Source organism: Agelaius tricolor, unplaced genomic scaffold (assembly GCF_023055355.1).
Source record: "Agelaius tricolor isolate 1412-34295 unplaced genomic scaffold, bAgeTri1.0.p SCAF_16, whole genome shotgun sequence".
Lineage (NCBI taxonomy): Eukaryota > Metazoa > Chordata > Aves > Passeriformes > Icteridae > Agelaius > Agelaius tricolor.
Genome location: NW_027269276.1, coordinates 2,350,194 through 2,366,939, shown reverse-complemented (window position 1 = coordinate 2,366,939; position 16,746 = coordinate 2,350,194). Strand labels below are relative to the sequence as shown.

General features: G+C 46.4%; 1 protein-coding gene across 1 annotated transcript; it reads left to right on the top strand.

Moving 5' to 3' along the window:
• The first annotated feature begins 2,107 nt into the window (after nucleotides 1–2,107).
• SLC24A1 (solute carrier family 24 member 1) lies at nucleotides 2,108–16,407 on the top strand. The gene is made up of 9 exons (XM_071440992.1): nucleotides 2,108–3,049; nucleotides 4,426–4,485; nucleotides 4,970–5,078; nucleotides 11,351–11,434; nucleotides 13,019–13,119; nucleotides 13,732–13,935; nucleotides 14,300–14,389; nucleotides 15,223–15,389; nucleotides 16,023–16,407. The coding sequence occupies exons 1-9, from the start codon at nucleotides 2,129–2,131 to the stop codon at nucleotides 16,270–16,272; spliced, it is 1,986 nt and encodes a 661-aa protein (XP_071297093.1). The 5' UTR covers nucleotides 2,108–2,128; the 3' UTR covers nucleotides 16,273–16,407.
• The last annotated feature ends 339 nt before the right edge of the window (nucleotides 16,408–16,746 follow it).

The window sequence follows — 16,746 nt, the reverse complement described above, 5'->3', positions numbered from 1 at the left end:
CCTGTCAGCCACAGGAGATGCCTCAAAGTGTTCCATGTCTAAAAGTGTTTATAAATGTGATTTACCCGCTGCCAGGGCCGTGAGGCTGATCCGTGTCCATGGCTGGTGCTTCAGTGCAGGAGTTTGTGAAGGGGATAATCACCTGTCCTCACACTGAGAATAACCTGTGGTAGCAGACAAAGGTTCAGAGATAGACCCAAATCTATACAATACTATTTAATCTTCTTAGGGGCTGTGGGTATTAAACTGGATTGGGAATTCTTCCACTAACATGTCCTTCACACCTGACCCGCTCTTGTTTTAGGACTCTGCCAGCAGAGGAGACATCCTGAAAATGGGATCATTTTCACCTGCCTCTCTCTGCAACAGCATCTCCCATCTGGCTGTTAAGTACCAAAGAAGCTTCCAGCACTACACCCAGCCCCTGGAACTCCCCTTCCTCCTGGACAGACCTTTGGAAGGTAGGCTGGGGAGCTTTGTGTGATTGCTTGGATTTCGTGTTACTGAGACAGGAAGTGAGAAAAGGAGTTTATCAGGAATTGACCTAAACTTAGAAGACTAGAGAAACAATTCTGAATTCTTCTGGTCAGGAGTTGTGAAAGGCTGCAGAGCTCTTAGAACTGATCCTAGCTTTGGATTTCTTTCTGTTTGCAAAACATCTTTTACGCAGCTTGTTTTGGAGAGAAGTAAAATCAGTATTTAAATAGGAGTGTGTGCATAACTATGTTCTCTCTCTGCCATCCTTTTAACTCTCCTATCTTTGTTAGGGAAAGTTCTTTTCTCTTCATGTGCAATTTGTTATAACTCTTGTGCTGTTCTGCCCCATGTATGTTTATTTTCTTTTTATGTATGAAAAGCAAAGCTTGTATCATCTAATCATCTAGGTATTCCCATGACCCTCTCTTACTGTTGCCTTAGTGATCCTCCCAACTATTTAAATTAACATTGCCTGTTTTGCAAGAAATTTAGGCTGATAACTTCCCTGGGTGTTATGCAAGAGGGTGAATGTGTAATAACTTGCATGAAGAGCTTATCTGAGAATGGTTTAGAAAACTATGATTCACAGCTAAAGAATAATTCACAGCTAAAGAATAATGTAACATGCCCAATCTGGGGAAAAAAATAATCCATAAGAGTGTCATTCTAAAGTAAAACATTCAAGCAGTGCTTAAGAGTGAATTCTGTCCAGCCCCAAATCCCTGTCCCCGTGCTGTCATAGCTGCAAGCACTGTCACTCTGGCATTTACAATTTCTCTCCCTTTCTAAATGCTGTTCACATAATTATGCAAGATATGCTAATTACCCCTAATAAAAGGTATGATTACAATTCCACTTTGCCAGTTCTGATTTCTCCAGAAAGCCCTGAAAAGATGTAGTCATAGAAACAAATGGCTGCTCAGCACCCCCAGTTTTACTAGAACCACGTTCTCCTCACCCTCTGCTCAAACTGAAGTAAAAACCTCACCCTTCCTTGGGTGGTTTCCTGGGGAGTGAAAGACTGGAAAGCCATGGAGCAGCATCACATCTAAACCAGTTTCCATCCCCCTGAGGTTATTTTGGTGAATAACTGGTTTAGGAGGGAGGTTTGAACAGCCGGTCTTGTCTTCAGAGCATCATTTTTAGCAATTTAAAGCTAGTTCCTTGACAGAAGCTGTATCCACTCCTCCTGCACCACACTGACCCAATTGATAATATTACAGAATAACAACTGGACTCTGGTCAATGCAGTCCTTAACAGCTCCTGGATATGGGCATTTGGTGGAACCAGAATTCAGCTTGGATTGGACTGCCTCAGCCAACTCCACTCTCTTAAGCCAAACTTTTCATTATTAATCAGCATAGCCTACAGTCATATTAAAAAAATAGGCTGAAACCTGGATCTAGATCTCTCTTTACTCATTTAAGTCCATTTCGTTTTATAGAAAAATAGACAAGCAGTCAGTGAAGTGTTGCTGCCCTAGTGGTGGAAAGTTGCAGTACTATGTTTTTCACACCAGATTTTCTTTTGCAGGATTCCCCATTTTGTGCTGTGCAGTTCCAATCCTGATGCTCCAGATCAGCAAACTGCTGACCAAGTGAAGTCTGCAGTGGCTTCCGGACACGGCTCTGAGTTTGGAACCTTTAGGAAATGCATTTACCACGGAGGAGGCGGCTACGGAGGAACCGAATCCTTTTCTTGCTTGCCATAGTGATGGTCCTCTCTTTCTACCAGCTCCAGTCCAGCCCCTCTGCCCTTCCAGCATCACACAGAGCCCCCCAACCCGCAGACCCTGCCAAAGTGACCTCCAGGGACCTCCCCAGCAACAAGACTGCTGTAAGAGGCAATGGCACAGCCCCCAAAATAAGGCACTGCATCTATGTGGATCCTGAGCCAGCCGTGCCCGTCACCACGTCAGTGGGCACAACACCACAGCAAGAAAATGCCAGTGAAAGCTCCCCAGATGAAAAACCACCCTATGAATCCAAAGGAGAATATCCCCAGGACCTGTTCAGTGTGGAAGAACGCAGGCAAGGGTGGGTTGTACTTCACATCTTTGGCATGATGTATGTATTTGTGGCCTTGGCCATAGTGTGTGATGAGTATTTTGTCCCTGCTTTGGGAGTGATCACTGAGAAGTTGGAGATCTCTGAAGATGTGGCTGGAGCCACCTTCATGGCAGCAGGTGGATCAGCACCAGAACTCTTCACGTCCCTCATAGGTGTCTTCATCTCACACAGCAATGTCGGCATCGGTACCATTGTGGGCTCAGCAGTGTTTAATATCCTCTTTGTCATTGGCACCTGTGCCCTCTTCTCGAGGCAGATACTCCACCTGACATGGTGGCCCTTATTTAGAGACATCACATTCTACATTGTAGACTTACTGATGCTCATCCTGTTTTTCCTAGACAGTGTCATTGATTGGTGGGAAAGCCTCCTTTTACTGACTGCCTATGCCACATACGTGTTCACCATGAAACATAACGTGTTCCTGGAGCAATGGGTGAAGCAGGAGCTGAAAAAGAAGCTAAATGCTGTGCAGGCAGCATCAGCAGAGCATATGCGGAAGGTTGGTGTCCTTAGAGTTCAGAGGGCAAGTTGGAAATAACTTTTAGTGTAAACCACAAAGAAAAACTGCATCTCCTTCACAAAGCACAAATTCGAACCTCAGAATACAGGTACTGGTCAATAATTATGGTTTTAAAATGGGGGAAATCCAAACCAGTGAGATTCTAAGAAAGTGGAGACCATCACTTACAGGGAGTTCTGCCTGTGCAATTACTAAATATCTTAGCTGCTTTCAGAGATGTGTGGGATTTTGCTTGCTTTGTTGTTCAAAAGAAGTTTCAGAAAGAACACTTGCACAAACACATTTTTGGTCTGGGAATAAGATTGGACAATTCTGATAAACAGGGGAGAGAAGGCTTCTCTCCCAGCCTCTTGGAACTGAGAGATGTTCTGAGAGGGAAAAAAGAGAGGGAAAAAGAGAGGGAAAAAAAATTCTCTTTTCCCTCTCTGAAGCCAGATGTGTTTCTGGGATGCTGGTGGTGTCACTCCTTACCTGATCAGCAGCACAGAAAGGCATCTGGCAGCTTTAGCAACCACTGCCTGCTCTCCTGGGCAGCATTCACAGATTGAAGTGCCCAAACCCAATTCCATGCCAGCAGATTGCAAACTGTCCCCTGGCACTGCGTGCTCTGCTACTCAGATGTGTCCCTGGCCCTCAAGCATGCTTTGCCTTCTGATCCTGGCACTCCACATCATTTAAGGAAAGGAAGGAAGCAGATAAGGACAGTCAGGGTAGCTGAAGTGGTGCAGAATTGAGAAACTCCTTCTCTTTCCTGCTCCTGGTTTGTTGTCCAGCCAGTGCTCACAGCTGGGAGTCCTGAAAGCTCCTGGGTTACATTCCAGTAGGATACATGTGCAAGAAACTGCAGTGACACACACACATCACTGTGGACATCACCAAGCATCACAGATTGAATCCAGACCTGCGCTTGAAGTTTACAGAGAGCTCTCACTAATGTTTAGTAGCATGACAGAGAGCTGCTGAACTTATCCCTTGGGAAAAATTAATCACAGAAATTATAAATGATGGAAAGTAATGCTATTCACTGTAAAAAAATCTGTCTTTGAACCTTCTGTCTGCTGGAAAATGAGTAAGGGTACACATGTTTGGGGATGCAGTCTGGGTCTGTCTGTAGCTGCAGGAATCAGTTGTGAGTCTGCCCCCAGGTGCCTGATTCCTCGCTGGAGGCTTTAGGTAGAATCCTGTTTTTCTCAGAAGCCAATGGGTTCAAGGAGGCTCACGGCTTTGGCTCTTTCAGTAGTATCCATGGACATTTGTGTCAGCTGTGCCACTTCCCCACAGGCAGCAGCCTGGAGGATCATTAGATCCTGAAGCAGCAGAGGTGATTGGTCATTTCTGTTCTTCATTGCTTGCAGACAAGCAGGGCAGTTGTAGATGATGGAACAACGAAGCCACCAGATGTGAGGAAGCTGCAGGTAGGTCTAAGCAACTTTACAGGGATCTGAAGTAATTTTGAATCTCTCCCCATGTCAGATCATAAATAAAAGTGTCAACTCCCGTGTCAAGAAACCTGGACCAAAGCCTGTATCATATCAGGCACAATGGCCACAGTTTGCTTAAGGGGACACCTGGCTGAATCCTGTCCTTTAAGGAATTTTTATAAAATTTAAGGGACAGCTCAGGCTTCCCAGGTGGATTTAACTAGAGGAGTGCTGTTCATTCTCTGTTATAAAACAGTCATATAGAAATTCAAACAGTGACTCTTCTTACCTGGTTTCATGGCCAAATTTCTTCCTGGGCTGTCATAGCAGCAGCTGGCGGGGTCTGTCCTTTCCCATAGCAAACACTGAGCACTGATTCCTCTGCTGCTGTTGAATTGCTGCCCCATGGCCTGGAGAGGCCTTGTCTGATGTAGAGGACAAAGAAGCTGAAACTGAGTGGTTTTGTGCCTTCCCACAGCCTGGGCCAGGCCTGCAGCGGGGCAGCAGCTCGGCCTCCCTGCACAACTCTCAGATGCGCGGCACCATCGTCCAGCTCATGATCCACACCCTGGACCCCCTGGCAGAAGGTGAGTGCATGCTCCACACCAGAGGGCCTTGGGTTCACAGCCCTGAGTGGTTCCACTGGGAATACAACCAGTATTTTGGGGTTAACAGCTCACCCTTGGGGTGCAGCTGAGTGTCACAGATGGTGTCAGACGCAGGGAGCTGTGTGACAGTGGGATGTGCCCCTTCCGATTGCGTGGCTGGCAAGGACAAACACCTCATGTTTTGGTCCTGCCATGTCTACTTTTCCTGTTACTGCTGTGGTGGCAGCTGCTGCTGCTGCTAGGGTCCCTGGAAGTGGTGACATCCCTCATCTCTGCTGTCTCTCTGACGGCAGTGGCAGTTAATGTTACAGGCTTCCTCTGTCCCATAGCACATCCCATCTTCCTCTTCTTAGCTCAGACCTCATCCCAGTCCTGAAAGAGCAGCACAAAAAGAGGTTAAAACCCTTGAGGAATTCTCTTTTTGACAGTGGTTAAAATCCCAGCTGAGATTCCTATCGTGATGGTGAGGCCAATTCTGTGTGATTCAGGCTGACACCTCTGAAAGCTCACCAATCATCACTGCCATGGCACAGTGTGCCCACAGCCCTGTGCAGGCAATGGGCAGCTCCCCAGGGCCAGAGAATGACAGCTCAGGTCCAAGACCTCTTTTAAACTGCCCAGGGTGCAGAGAAACCTCATCTCCAGACAGACCAGGGTGTTTGTACACAGCCTTTTAATGTGTTGCTTTATATTAACTTTAACCCAATCACACTGTGGAGGTTTATTTTCAAAGAAAGAGTGAAGCACATTAATAAAAAACATCTTTAAGATTTTCTTTCCTAGCCCAGAACATGCCCCACCCCTCCACTGCCCTACTTGTTCTAAAGAGATTATCTGCTGCTCATTCAAAGAGAGATTGAAGCTAAGCAGATCAACACCTCTCGTGTCCCTCGCAGAGGTTACAAAGAGGACTCTCCAGATCAGAATCCCAGCTGCACAAACTGATCAAGGGAACAAGGAGGCTGGAGGAGGACAGCAAGGCAGATCAGTGTCTGCTTTCACAGATTCAAGTGAAGGCACCCAATGTGTTATCAACAGTAGCCTAACAAGAGCCAGACTCATCAGGGTTTGTTCCTTGCCTCCTGTGCCTCCAAAAGGTTGTATCAACAGCACTAGAAACCTGAAACCTTCCAAGAGGATGTGCCGTTGCCTTGAGCATCAGAAAGTGCCAGAATTGTGGGGCTGCTGCCACTCAGAGACCTTCCAGCACCTTCTCATCCTTCCCACACCTCTAAATGTGTTTGTATCTGCCCACCCATGGCCACCACGAGTTTGGATTTCTGATCCAGGCTGGTGCCCTGGTGAAACTCTGGGACTCCCCAGCAGGAGAGCTGTGGGGGACTGAGGTTGGCAGCCAAGGCCAAGGAGAGCCCCAGCCAGTTCAGCCCAGAACAGGGAGCTTTCCACTGGCCTTGCTGAAGAGGCTGCTGCTCCCAGGCCTTGTGAATATGGAATAAACAGGACCCGGGGACCAGTTTGGATTTTCTCTCAAAAAGAACTTGCCTACTCATTTCATAGAATCACTGAATCATTTAGTTTGAAAAAGACCTTTAAGATCATCAAGTCCGACTATTCCCCCAGCACTGCCAAGGCCGCATGTCCCCAAGTGCCCCATCCACACATCCTTTAAATCCCTTCGGGGATGGTGCCTCCCTGTGCCAGGGCTTGAGAACGCTTCGGGCGCAGGAATTTTTCCTGATACGCAGCAGCCTGTGCCGGCGGCCCTGCAGGATGAGTTCCCGTGTGCGTGCGGCAGCCACTAGATGGGAGTGTGGCCGTGTGTATCTGCGTCTGATACCGCGGGTACCGTGCGGGGATGGGCTGCAACAGCCTCTCCAGAAGGGTTTTATAAACCAGAGCCTTGACTTTAATAACGCCACTGAGTTAATGGCAAAACCTCTAAATAGCTGGGGAAATAGCAGGAATCTCTGCCCCAGCTACCTGCCTGCTCCACTCAAGACTGTGAGAAAAGAGACACCATCTTATAAAATATAACAATAAAATTACTGATATTACAACAGCTCAGCACTCAAAAATCAAGGAGCCAGTGTGTCAAATCCTGTGTGTCTTGTAGGAGATACTCCTTAATCTGATAACTTCCTACCTAAAGAAAAGAGAGTTTGGAGAAAAGGAATTTATGCATAGACTGAGAAACCTAAGTGCCTTGAGGAGCTTGGCCAAAGGAATAGAATGACATCCCAAGGAAGAACCTGAAAAAGGATTTGAACCTGCAAGGCATGTGAGGGCTTGTGTTCTGATATGTTCATAGTTCCTAGTGCTGTGCTAACAGCCCGGCAGCACGTGGGACCCTGAGGACATGGATGAGGACCCTTCCCATGGATCACCAACACTGTCCCTCCCTTTGCTGGGCGTGCAGCTCTCTCTGTACCAGGCACATTTCTGAAATTAGGCTGCCACATAAAAGATAATCCCAAAGCAATATATCTTTCCTCAAGGGCCCTTGTTCCTTCTTGCCAAGGCCTGTGGCATCAGCACTTACAGGCTGTGGAAATGAACGCTCAACAGAAGGAAAAATTTGCCAACAGTTGCTCAGCAGTTCCTTACTGAACCTGCTGCAGTCAGGATTCTGTAGGGGTTCCTTCTTTTGGCTGACCTTGCTTTTTATTTGGGCAGCACAGAAGTGGTTTCAGGGCAGCAAGGCCCAAAACAGAGAAAAGCTGCCAGCACTGGGCCTCCAAGCCCAAATTTCAGAGGCAGAGGTCTTGGAAATGCAGAAGTGTGAAACACAAAGCTGCAACACCCCTTGTGTGAAACAAAATTTCTCTTTTGAAGAGTGGATTGAGTTCAGAATGTGGGGTTATTTCTTTTTGTATTGGAAGGTATCATTACTTAAGTCTTTGTCTCAGAGAGACGTGCTTACTTTAGAAGTTCTAATATTTACAGGGCATCCTGAATTATATTTTTGATAGAACTTTTTACCTTCAATGTGCCTTTTTTAAAATTAGGAATTTCTAGCAAGTTTGTTCTTTTGTCCTTTTCCCTGTGAAAATGAGTAGAAGAGTATGAGATCTTTTCCAGATGATCCCATTAGAGACCAGAGGGAACTGTTGGGGAAGTAAAGGCAGTGAGGATTTTGGAAATGCTCAGGAGCCCTCTCATTTCTGAACCTCTAGCCTTACCACCAGATTCTTTAAACTCTAGTCACACAGGGAACAAAGCAGAAGCCTACATTTCTTTTTGAATGAAGCAAAAGGCTCCAGCAGAGAGGTTGTCAGAGCTGTCTGCCCTCACTATGCCTCAGTTAACAAGGTAATGATTTTGAAAATTAGACCAGAGCAGTGGGCACTGTTGCAGGCTGGAGAAGGCTGAAGGCAGCTACAGCTTCTCCTTGCTTCATTAGCATTCCAGATCCAGAGGGGGAAAAGGAATCACAAGACTTTTTTTTATACCTCCACTTTTATACAGCAGAATCTCCAAATCCTTCAGGTTCATGCCAAACTGTAAAGAAAAAATCCTCCCTGCTGATTGTGTTGTCAGTCCTGTTAGAGTGAATATTACAGCCAAAGAGTGAATTAAATGTAAGAGCCAAATTCAAGGTAGAAGCTCAGCTGCCACTTGAAGTCCATCCTGGATGCTGTCAGTTCAGAGGACAAGACTTCTGGAGAGCATCTCAGGGCCACTGGACACAGACATGTCCTGTGTGAGGGGTTCTGAGCCCTGGGGACAGAGCTGTGAGCAGTGAATTGCCCAGGGGACTGAGAGGAACACTGCCCTGCACAGCTGATCCAGCACAGCCCATGGACATCCTTCCTCCCCGTGCTGCCCTGCAGATCTGACCAGCTTAGAGCCAGCTCTGCCTCCAGTCTCAGTCCCTCCCGCAGGAATTGTGTGCCAGAGGAATTACCACCCTTTTAAACGAGGCTGATCTCATGAGAACTGGCCAGTGGCCTGGGCCTAATCTGTTTATTCTGACAGAGATGCTCCCGGCTCCACCCAGCTCCCAGCCTGGGGCCGGGCTGAGGGCAGCGAGCCAGGAGCTGGAATTTCCATAATCTCAGGCTGAGCCTGACCCTGCTGACCCTGCTGACAGGAGCATCTGCAGCAGCTTCAGGGAAAAGCCAAACAGAAGGATGCATTGCCCAGTGCTTAGAGGAGACTGGGAGCAAAAGGTCATCCCTGCACTGAGGGATGTGCTTGTGCACGAGCACAGGGGGAAGGAAGCCAACGTTTCACATCCCCTCCAGTGACCTGCAGTATTGACAAGGAGCATGGAAGAGTCAGGCTCTTGAGCCCCGCCAGCCTTTCAAAGGAGAAGAAATGATCATTTAGATTAGAAATTCTTACCTGCAAGGGTGGTGAGGTCCTGGAACAGGGTGCCCAGAGAAGCTGTGACTGCCCTTGGATCCCTGGAAGTGTCCAAGGCCAGGATGGATGGGGCTTGGAGCAGCCTGGGATAGTGGAAGGTGTCCCTGCTCATGGCAGGGGGGTGGGACTGGATGGCCTTTAAGGTCCCTTCCAACCCAAACCAGTCTGGTACTCTATGATGGTTTCATCTCAGTCCAACCATTCCAGTGCTCAGTGGAAATCCCAGCTGCTGAAAGATGTTTCTGTCAGACAGCAGCAGGAATCTCACCACAGTAGGACTTGTCCCCTGAGGTCTTCCTGTCTGGGCTGGGCCCAGTTATTGGACATACAGCAGAATTTACTGATTTTCACAAGGTTCAGCTCAGAACAATAGTTCTGCCCACATGGCTGGACATGCTATTTCTATTATCTCAGTGCCACAGTGATTAATAAAATGGCAGGGCCCCGCCCTTGAGGCAATATGACAACTGCACCTTCTGGGTGCATAGTCAACAACACAGTAGATTAAATCAGTGTGATAAAACTTTCAGAGAAAATTATTTTACAGCCCTGCACACAAGCCAAACACAGCATTGGCCAATTCTTGTGGCTACTGCCCATGTGCAAACCCAGTGACCCTCAGTCATTGGGAGTGCAGCTCAACAGAGGACAGAGATTAGAGCAAAATGGGGCTTTTCTTTGAGCCCATTCTTGTTAACTTTCACTGAGAGTCAGCAGTAAGATATTTGAGTAAAAAACAACTATAGAGACACACAGTCCCACAGTTCACTGTAAATCAGTAAAAAAGCAGCTCAACTGAGTGAGCTGGTTCACAGTGGTAGAGGTCCCAGAAATAGAGCACCAGACCTGTGCTGGTGAAGAACATCTCTCAGACAGCCTGAACCATGCTGAACCTGGATACCAGGAATTTAGAACAGCTCCAGCAGGAGACACTTGTGTATACTTAGAAAAATCAATCGTTTTCCAGGGAACTGGAACATAAAAGGTGTTTATTTTCCATTCCCATTCCATTCCCAGGGCTCCAGGCTGTAAGCAGCACCCTAAAGCCTCTTCAACAGCCACATGGCAGGAGGAAGGTGTGATTTTTAGTTTGCTCATAATCTAGCCTAGGAAAAAAATCAATAGTCCATTGTGAACATGATGATATTGCACTGAAACTCCCCCTCTGTTCTTTCTGCATTTTATTCCTATAAAGTACAGATATCCTTTGTATTACAGACCTGAAAAGAATTTCTCATTCCTCTTGATGCCTTGAGAGGCTGGCTAGAACAGAGGCTAGTCAGTGTTAAAGGAATAAAGTGGGGATTTATTAAAAGGCTTCAAAGGATATACCTTGGGCAGTACAAGAGCCTGGCTGTGGCTACACCCACGATGGACAGCAGGTCACACATTTTCACACTTGTACAAGTTTTGGTCCATTTCCATATTGGGGTTAATTATCCAATTCCAGCTCCAGGTTATGCAGTCCCATCCTCCCAGATTGCTCTCCTCAATTTGCTGTTTGCACTTTTTGGGCCTGAAGCTGCAATGGTGTCCTTGGTTCTGGGGCTGGAAAAGGATTGTTGTCTGACTGAACTGTGAGGAGAACTTGCTAACACTCTGAATGAGGTTCAGAGTTATGTACTAATGCAGTACAGAATCTGGAAAATATAAAAGCTAAAACTTTAGGCATCACTCTAGATTCTCCTTAAATAGTTCTGTCAAATTGCTGGTGTAATTGCTGTAGCACCAAGCAGTTAAATACAACAGCTATGACCAATGAGCAGCAGCCAAAACCTGAGGTCACAGCTAGAACAACCCCTGGGGCAGCACTGGCTGCAGCACCTGCAGGAGGAAGGGGGCAAGAGCACGTGTGTGTTGGGGAGGCAGGGCCAGGGGGGCTTTGCAGTGACAGCCCCTGATGATCGTGTCCTTCTCACCCACAGCAAAATTTAAAGACAGGGTTGACACCCTGAGCAAATTGGCCAAGGCCAAGGCTGAGACCCTGGAAGGACAAGGCTCCCAGCCAGGTGAGTGCAGGAAGAGCCAGCACTGTTTGCCTTGTTTTGCACTGCAAGCCCTCACCTTCCCAGCACGCAAAGCCCAAGGGCAGGCAAGGAAACTCTGGGGTGTAACACAAATTTTGTGCTGTTTCTGGGCACAGATGGCTGCTCTAACAATGCAGCAGGAATCGATCGATGCACGAGGGCAGGAGCAGCCATCCCCAGAGGAGCTGTTAGTGAGGCAGGGCAGGGAGAGCTGCAAGGGTGGACTGCAAATGGCCATGGAACAGTGCAGGAGGGAAATCAGGGCACTGCAGACAGCACTTGGGTGCTGCTGGTCTTTGGCAGACCCTGCAAATGAGGTGTTTGTTAAAAGAAAGTAGCTTCACATGCTTGCAGAAGGACACAGAAGGTTCCTCCAGAGGGAATAATCTACACTGTGTCTGTATCAATTCCAAGGACCTGTGTACCCCTCCTTTAACAGAATCACAGAATCATACAATGCTTAGGGCTTAGAGACCATCCCATTCCACCTCCTGCCATGGGCAGGGACACCTTCCACCATCCCAGGCTGCTCCAAGCCCTGTCCAACCTGGCCTTGGACACTTCCAGGGATGGAGCAGCCACAGCTTCTCTGGGCAACCACCCTCACAGGGAAGCATTTCTAATCTAACATTTAACCTAGATCTGCCCTCTGTCAGTCACTCCTGACACAAAAGCTGCCTTGGAGCCAGAGCTGACCTGTGCTACAACACAGATTTGTGCTGCCAGCAAGGCTGAAGATTTTGAACACCAAGAAACTTGGGTTTGGAAGGTCCCAGCTCCACACCCAGGCACCTGAGCAACTCACGGAGATGAATGAGCCCAAACTTGAAAAAAACAGTTTAAAACCCAAGTAAATTCTTGGTGTGTGCTATAAATACCACACTGACTTCACTCCCTCACCCCTGCTCCGTGTTATCCATATTTCTGCTGTTCCCACAGAGGTTTCCGTGTTCCTCTTGGCTATGCAGGTTAATGCAGGAACAGCAGGACATTGCAGTTATTTCCTTGTATGTGTCAGCACTTTCTTATTTGCTTTTGAATACCCACCAAAAGATCAGGGATTAAAGTCTGGCAGCACATCCTGGTCATTTCTCAGAAGCCTTGAAGAGTATCAGGTCCCTGGAGAATGCTGTGCTCTACGGAGGGAGGGGGGAGCTGGGGGGGAAACCTGAGGAGCAAAGCTTTACCTCCTTTCTGGATTTTAAGGATGGTTTTAATACAATCTTCAGAATTCAGAAAGAAACCAAGAAATGCCCATCAGCTGTAGATGAGGTAATGAGCATTTTCCTGCCCCTTACAGCAGTTCTGCCTGGAAGGTCAGAGAAGCACCAAGGTCTCATTCTATTCCAGGTAGGCCAAATTCTGCCCAGATTTACCAAACACAATCACAGCAGTCAGGCAGGACACACAGCAAACCAAAGCAATCTGAGGGTACTTAACCTGAAATGCCACCACTGTGGGAGGGAGCTCAGACCCCCTGCTGGTCACAGGGAAGGTGATGCCCTGATATGGTGGCCACTCATCCAGGATGACTGAAACCAGCATTTCTTCTTACTGCTTTTGCAGAAGAGGGAAAGAAAGCACCAAGCAACGTCCAGGTAACTCCTGCCAGTGACTCTGAGCCCAGCAAAGACACACGGAAGGCAGATGTGCCACAGGATGGACAGGTACCCAAATCAGGAGCACAGGCACTGAGTGCCCACCCAGGCTGACCTTCACGTGTACTTTCCTTCTTCCCTCTCCAGAGCTGTTGGGACAGGACCCAACCCATGTCATTGCCATCTATAAATAGGTTCTGTGTGTAGTAATCCAAGATGCTGGCTGAAACACCTTGGCTTACAAACACAAATGGGGTCCAAATGATGACACCAAGTGATACTGGATAGTATTGACCCCTCAAGTGACTCTTCTGAGGGTACTCCAGGGTAAGGAGAGATAAGAGCAGCTGCCTGTCCTGTGCTCACCAGCAGACTATTCTGTTTTGCTCCCCAAATCCCTTTTGGGTGATTTGGCAGTTCCAATGAAAAAAAGTTTTTTTCAAGGACATGAAATATTTGTTTCTAAAAGGTGGTTCTAGTTAATGGGTGCCCATTAGTTAACAATACACAGGTGCTGGAGTGGGGTGTGCCTGGGTCCTGTCCCACAAGAGCTGTGGCTGCCCTCAGCAGGTTAGAAATGTGAGCTCTGCTCAGGTGAATCCACAGTGAGTAACTGCAGCATCTTGTTCTGCTCCTTGTGTGAAAATATATTGGCTTTTTGATTTTTTATTCTGTGTACAGCCCCCCCCGTCAAGCAGTGACAGCTCAGACGACAGCAGCTCTGAGAGCCAGGAGGACAGTGATAGTGACAGCACAGAGAGTGATGAAAACGATGAGCCCTTATCTCTGGAATGGCCAGAATCAAGGACAAAACAAGCAATTTACCTTTTCCTCTTTCCCATTGTCTTTCCTCTCTGGAGCACTCTGCCTGATGTCAGAAACTCGGTAAGAATCCACCTTCCTTCTGCTCCTGGAGTCATGAACTGAGCTATAGCTTTCCTCTGGGCCAGAGTCCCTGGGTCCATTTTTCCATGTCTGGAGTCTTTGCATAGCTGAAAGGCTATGCTGCTGCAGGGAGTGGGACAGGAGCCCCAGCTGCAGTGTAATGTCATTCCAGAGACTTAATTTAATAAACCACAAATTCTAGCAACTACAGGTCACCTAATCAAGCTGAAAAACAGCAAACAGAGACCAGGGTCCAAGTTAAAGCAATCAATTGCAGTGAAGTGTTTCAGGTGAATAGTTTTCAATGGGAACTATTAACTTCCCTGAAACTTCTCTTTTTTCTTTTCAAACTTGATTTCAACAGGAATCAAAAAAATTCTTTGTCATCACATTTTTTGGATCCATCCTCTGGATTGCTGCATTCTCTTATCTCATGGTGTGGTGGGCTCACCAGGTGAGAGGTTTTGTTCTTTCTGCAAATCCCCATTTCAGAACAAGTAGATGGAGAAAGGGGACAGTGTTACTGTGGCATTTTATCTGATGAATTACAGCTGCAGTCATCCATCACAACAGTAGAAACTTTGTTTTGTTAGAACCCAAAAGGGAAATTTTGATGTCCTTTTTTTTTTTTGATTTGACAAAGATTCATTCATTTCTGAAAGCTTGCAAGGGAGTTTGTGCATCAGTGAAAGGAAAGATACCATCAAGATTTATCTTAATTGTGACTTTTCATTAATGAATGCTTCTGTGCAGAACATAATTATCCATTACCTAATTAAAATTCTAGGAAAATATAGGTTCTGATTCTGGAAGCTGCTAAATGTTCTTCCCTCCCCCATCTTAATGTTCACCTTGTATTCTGGGAAATAATACTTCCATCTTGTGGGAACAGCCCCCCAGTCTGTATTGAGTGATACATTGCACATGCACAGTAAATCTGATCATGCCATAAATCCAAGGACTGTCATCTGCAAAGGCCCTCAGATCTTGCACAGCTGATGTTCAATTTGCAAAGGTAGACAACATCCAGAAGAGGAGGACTGAGGACAGGAAAATTGGCTCAGTGCTGGCATCAATGTGGTCAGATTTCCTACACTACAGAGCAAATCCAGAATCAACAGACACAATAAAATGGAACTTATTAATCCTATAAAGCAGGAAAATGCTGCCACGTTCACAGAACTTGGAATATTTTAACTCAAGTACGGCACAAACCCTAAGACTGCACAGAGCAATTACACTCCATGTTCCACTGCTAACAGCCCTACCCAACGTTGTGTTGATTAGGTTGGTGAAACCATTGGCATTTCAGAGGAGATTATGGGGTTAACCATACTGGCAGCAGGCACATCCATCCCTGACCTGATCACCAGCGTCATCGTGGCCCGGAAGGGCCTGGGGGACATGGCTGTGTCCAGCTCCGTGGGCAGCAACATCTTTGACATCACTGTTGGGTGAGTACCAGGGCCATGCTAAGAGCTGCATTTCTTCTGAAACACAAAGTTACCTGGTTTGAAACCAAACATGCCTCAGTTCATTTCATTTTAGCTGTAGTTAAGTGAAGGGCAGCTGAACAACCAGTTCCTTTTGAAGAAACCCAACCCAAATCCAAACCCAGCCAGGAAAGACAAGCTGTTACCACTCAGCCCACTGTCTTCACCCAATTCACACAAAATTACCAATTTTTCAAGACAAAAATGCAAGACATCTTTGGCTAATGTCCAAGCTATACAGGCAGGAGCCTTATCTGGTCACTCAGACATTCAGCTCCTGGGGAAGGTCAGTATCAGTGCCTGGATCTCCCATCCTCAAGCATCAGGACATTTCTTTATTATAACTCACCAAGGCACTTCATTCTTAGGTATTATTTTCAAACCATTTTACTCTTGGATTGCATTATGATAGTACAAGCATTATCCAAATGTAGTTTTGACAGGAAAAACACCCAGTTTAGATTTATGCTGAGCTATATTGAATACCATAATGCATTTTTTTCCCCGTAACAGTTTGGAAAAATTGCTTAGTTATGATGCAGATAATGAACTGCCTTAAAACATTTATTTCAATTACTTTTCCCTTCCTTGCAGCCTACCAGTTCCCTGGTTCCTTTTTTCTATCTTCAATGGCCTCAGCCCTGTGGCAGTCAGCAGCAATGGTTTGTTTTGTGCAATTGTTCTCCTTTTCCTCATGCTCCTGTTTGTGATTATCTCTATTGCTGTCTGTAAATGGAAAATGAACAAATTACTGGGGCTCACCATGTTTGCTCTTTACTTTGTGTTCCTGATCATCAGTGTGATGTTAGAGGACAAGATAATATCCTGCCCAGTGTCTGTATGACATGTGGGCACTTCAAGATGTCTGTGAGGATCCAGCAACATCAAAAGGGGGTTGAGGTAGCAGTTGTTCTACTGAAAAAAAGCAACCAGAATTGTAACAAACTTACTGAAAATAAGATTCCTTTAACATGCTAAAAATAAATCAATCTTAACTGATGTGTCAGCCTCTACTGTTTTTCTTTAGGATCAGAACAATATTAAATGACCAATATTAAATAACACACACTTAGGCACTTGTGGAAAAGCTGAAACAATTTAGACACATCAAATTTTCACTATGGCTGATCCTCTCAAGTTAAAGGAGCTGATTTTCACCACATCGTATTTATTCATGATAGGAAATTTTCAGGAACATGCTCTAAATTAGTCAGTGAACTGCTCAAACTCCTTGAAATCAATGAATTTTACTTCAGTGGGAAGAGAATCAGACTGATGTGGCTGGGCCTTTATGGAACTGCTCTGCTTAAAATGCCTG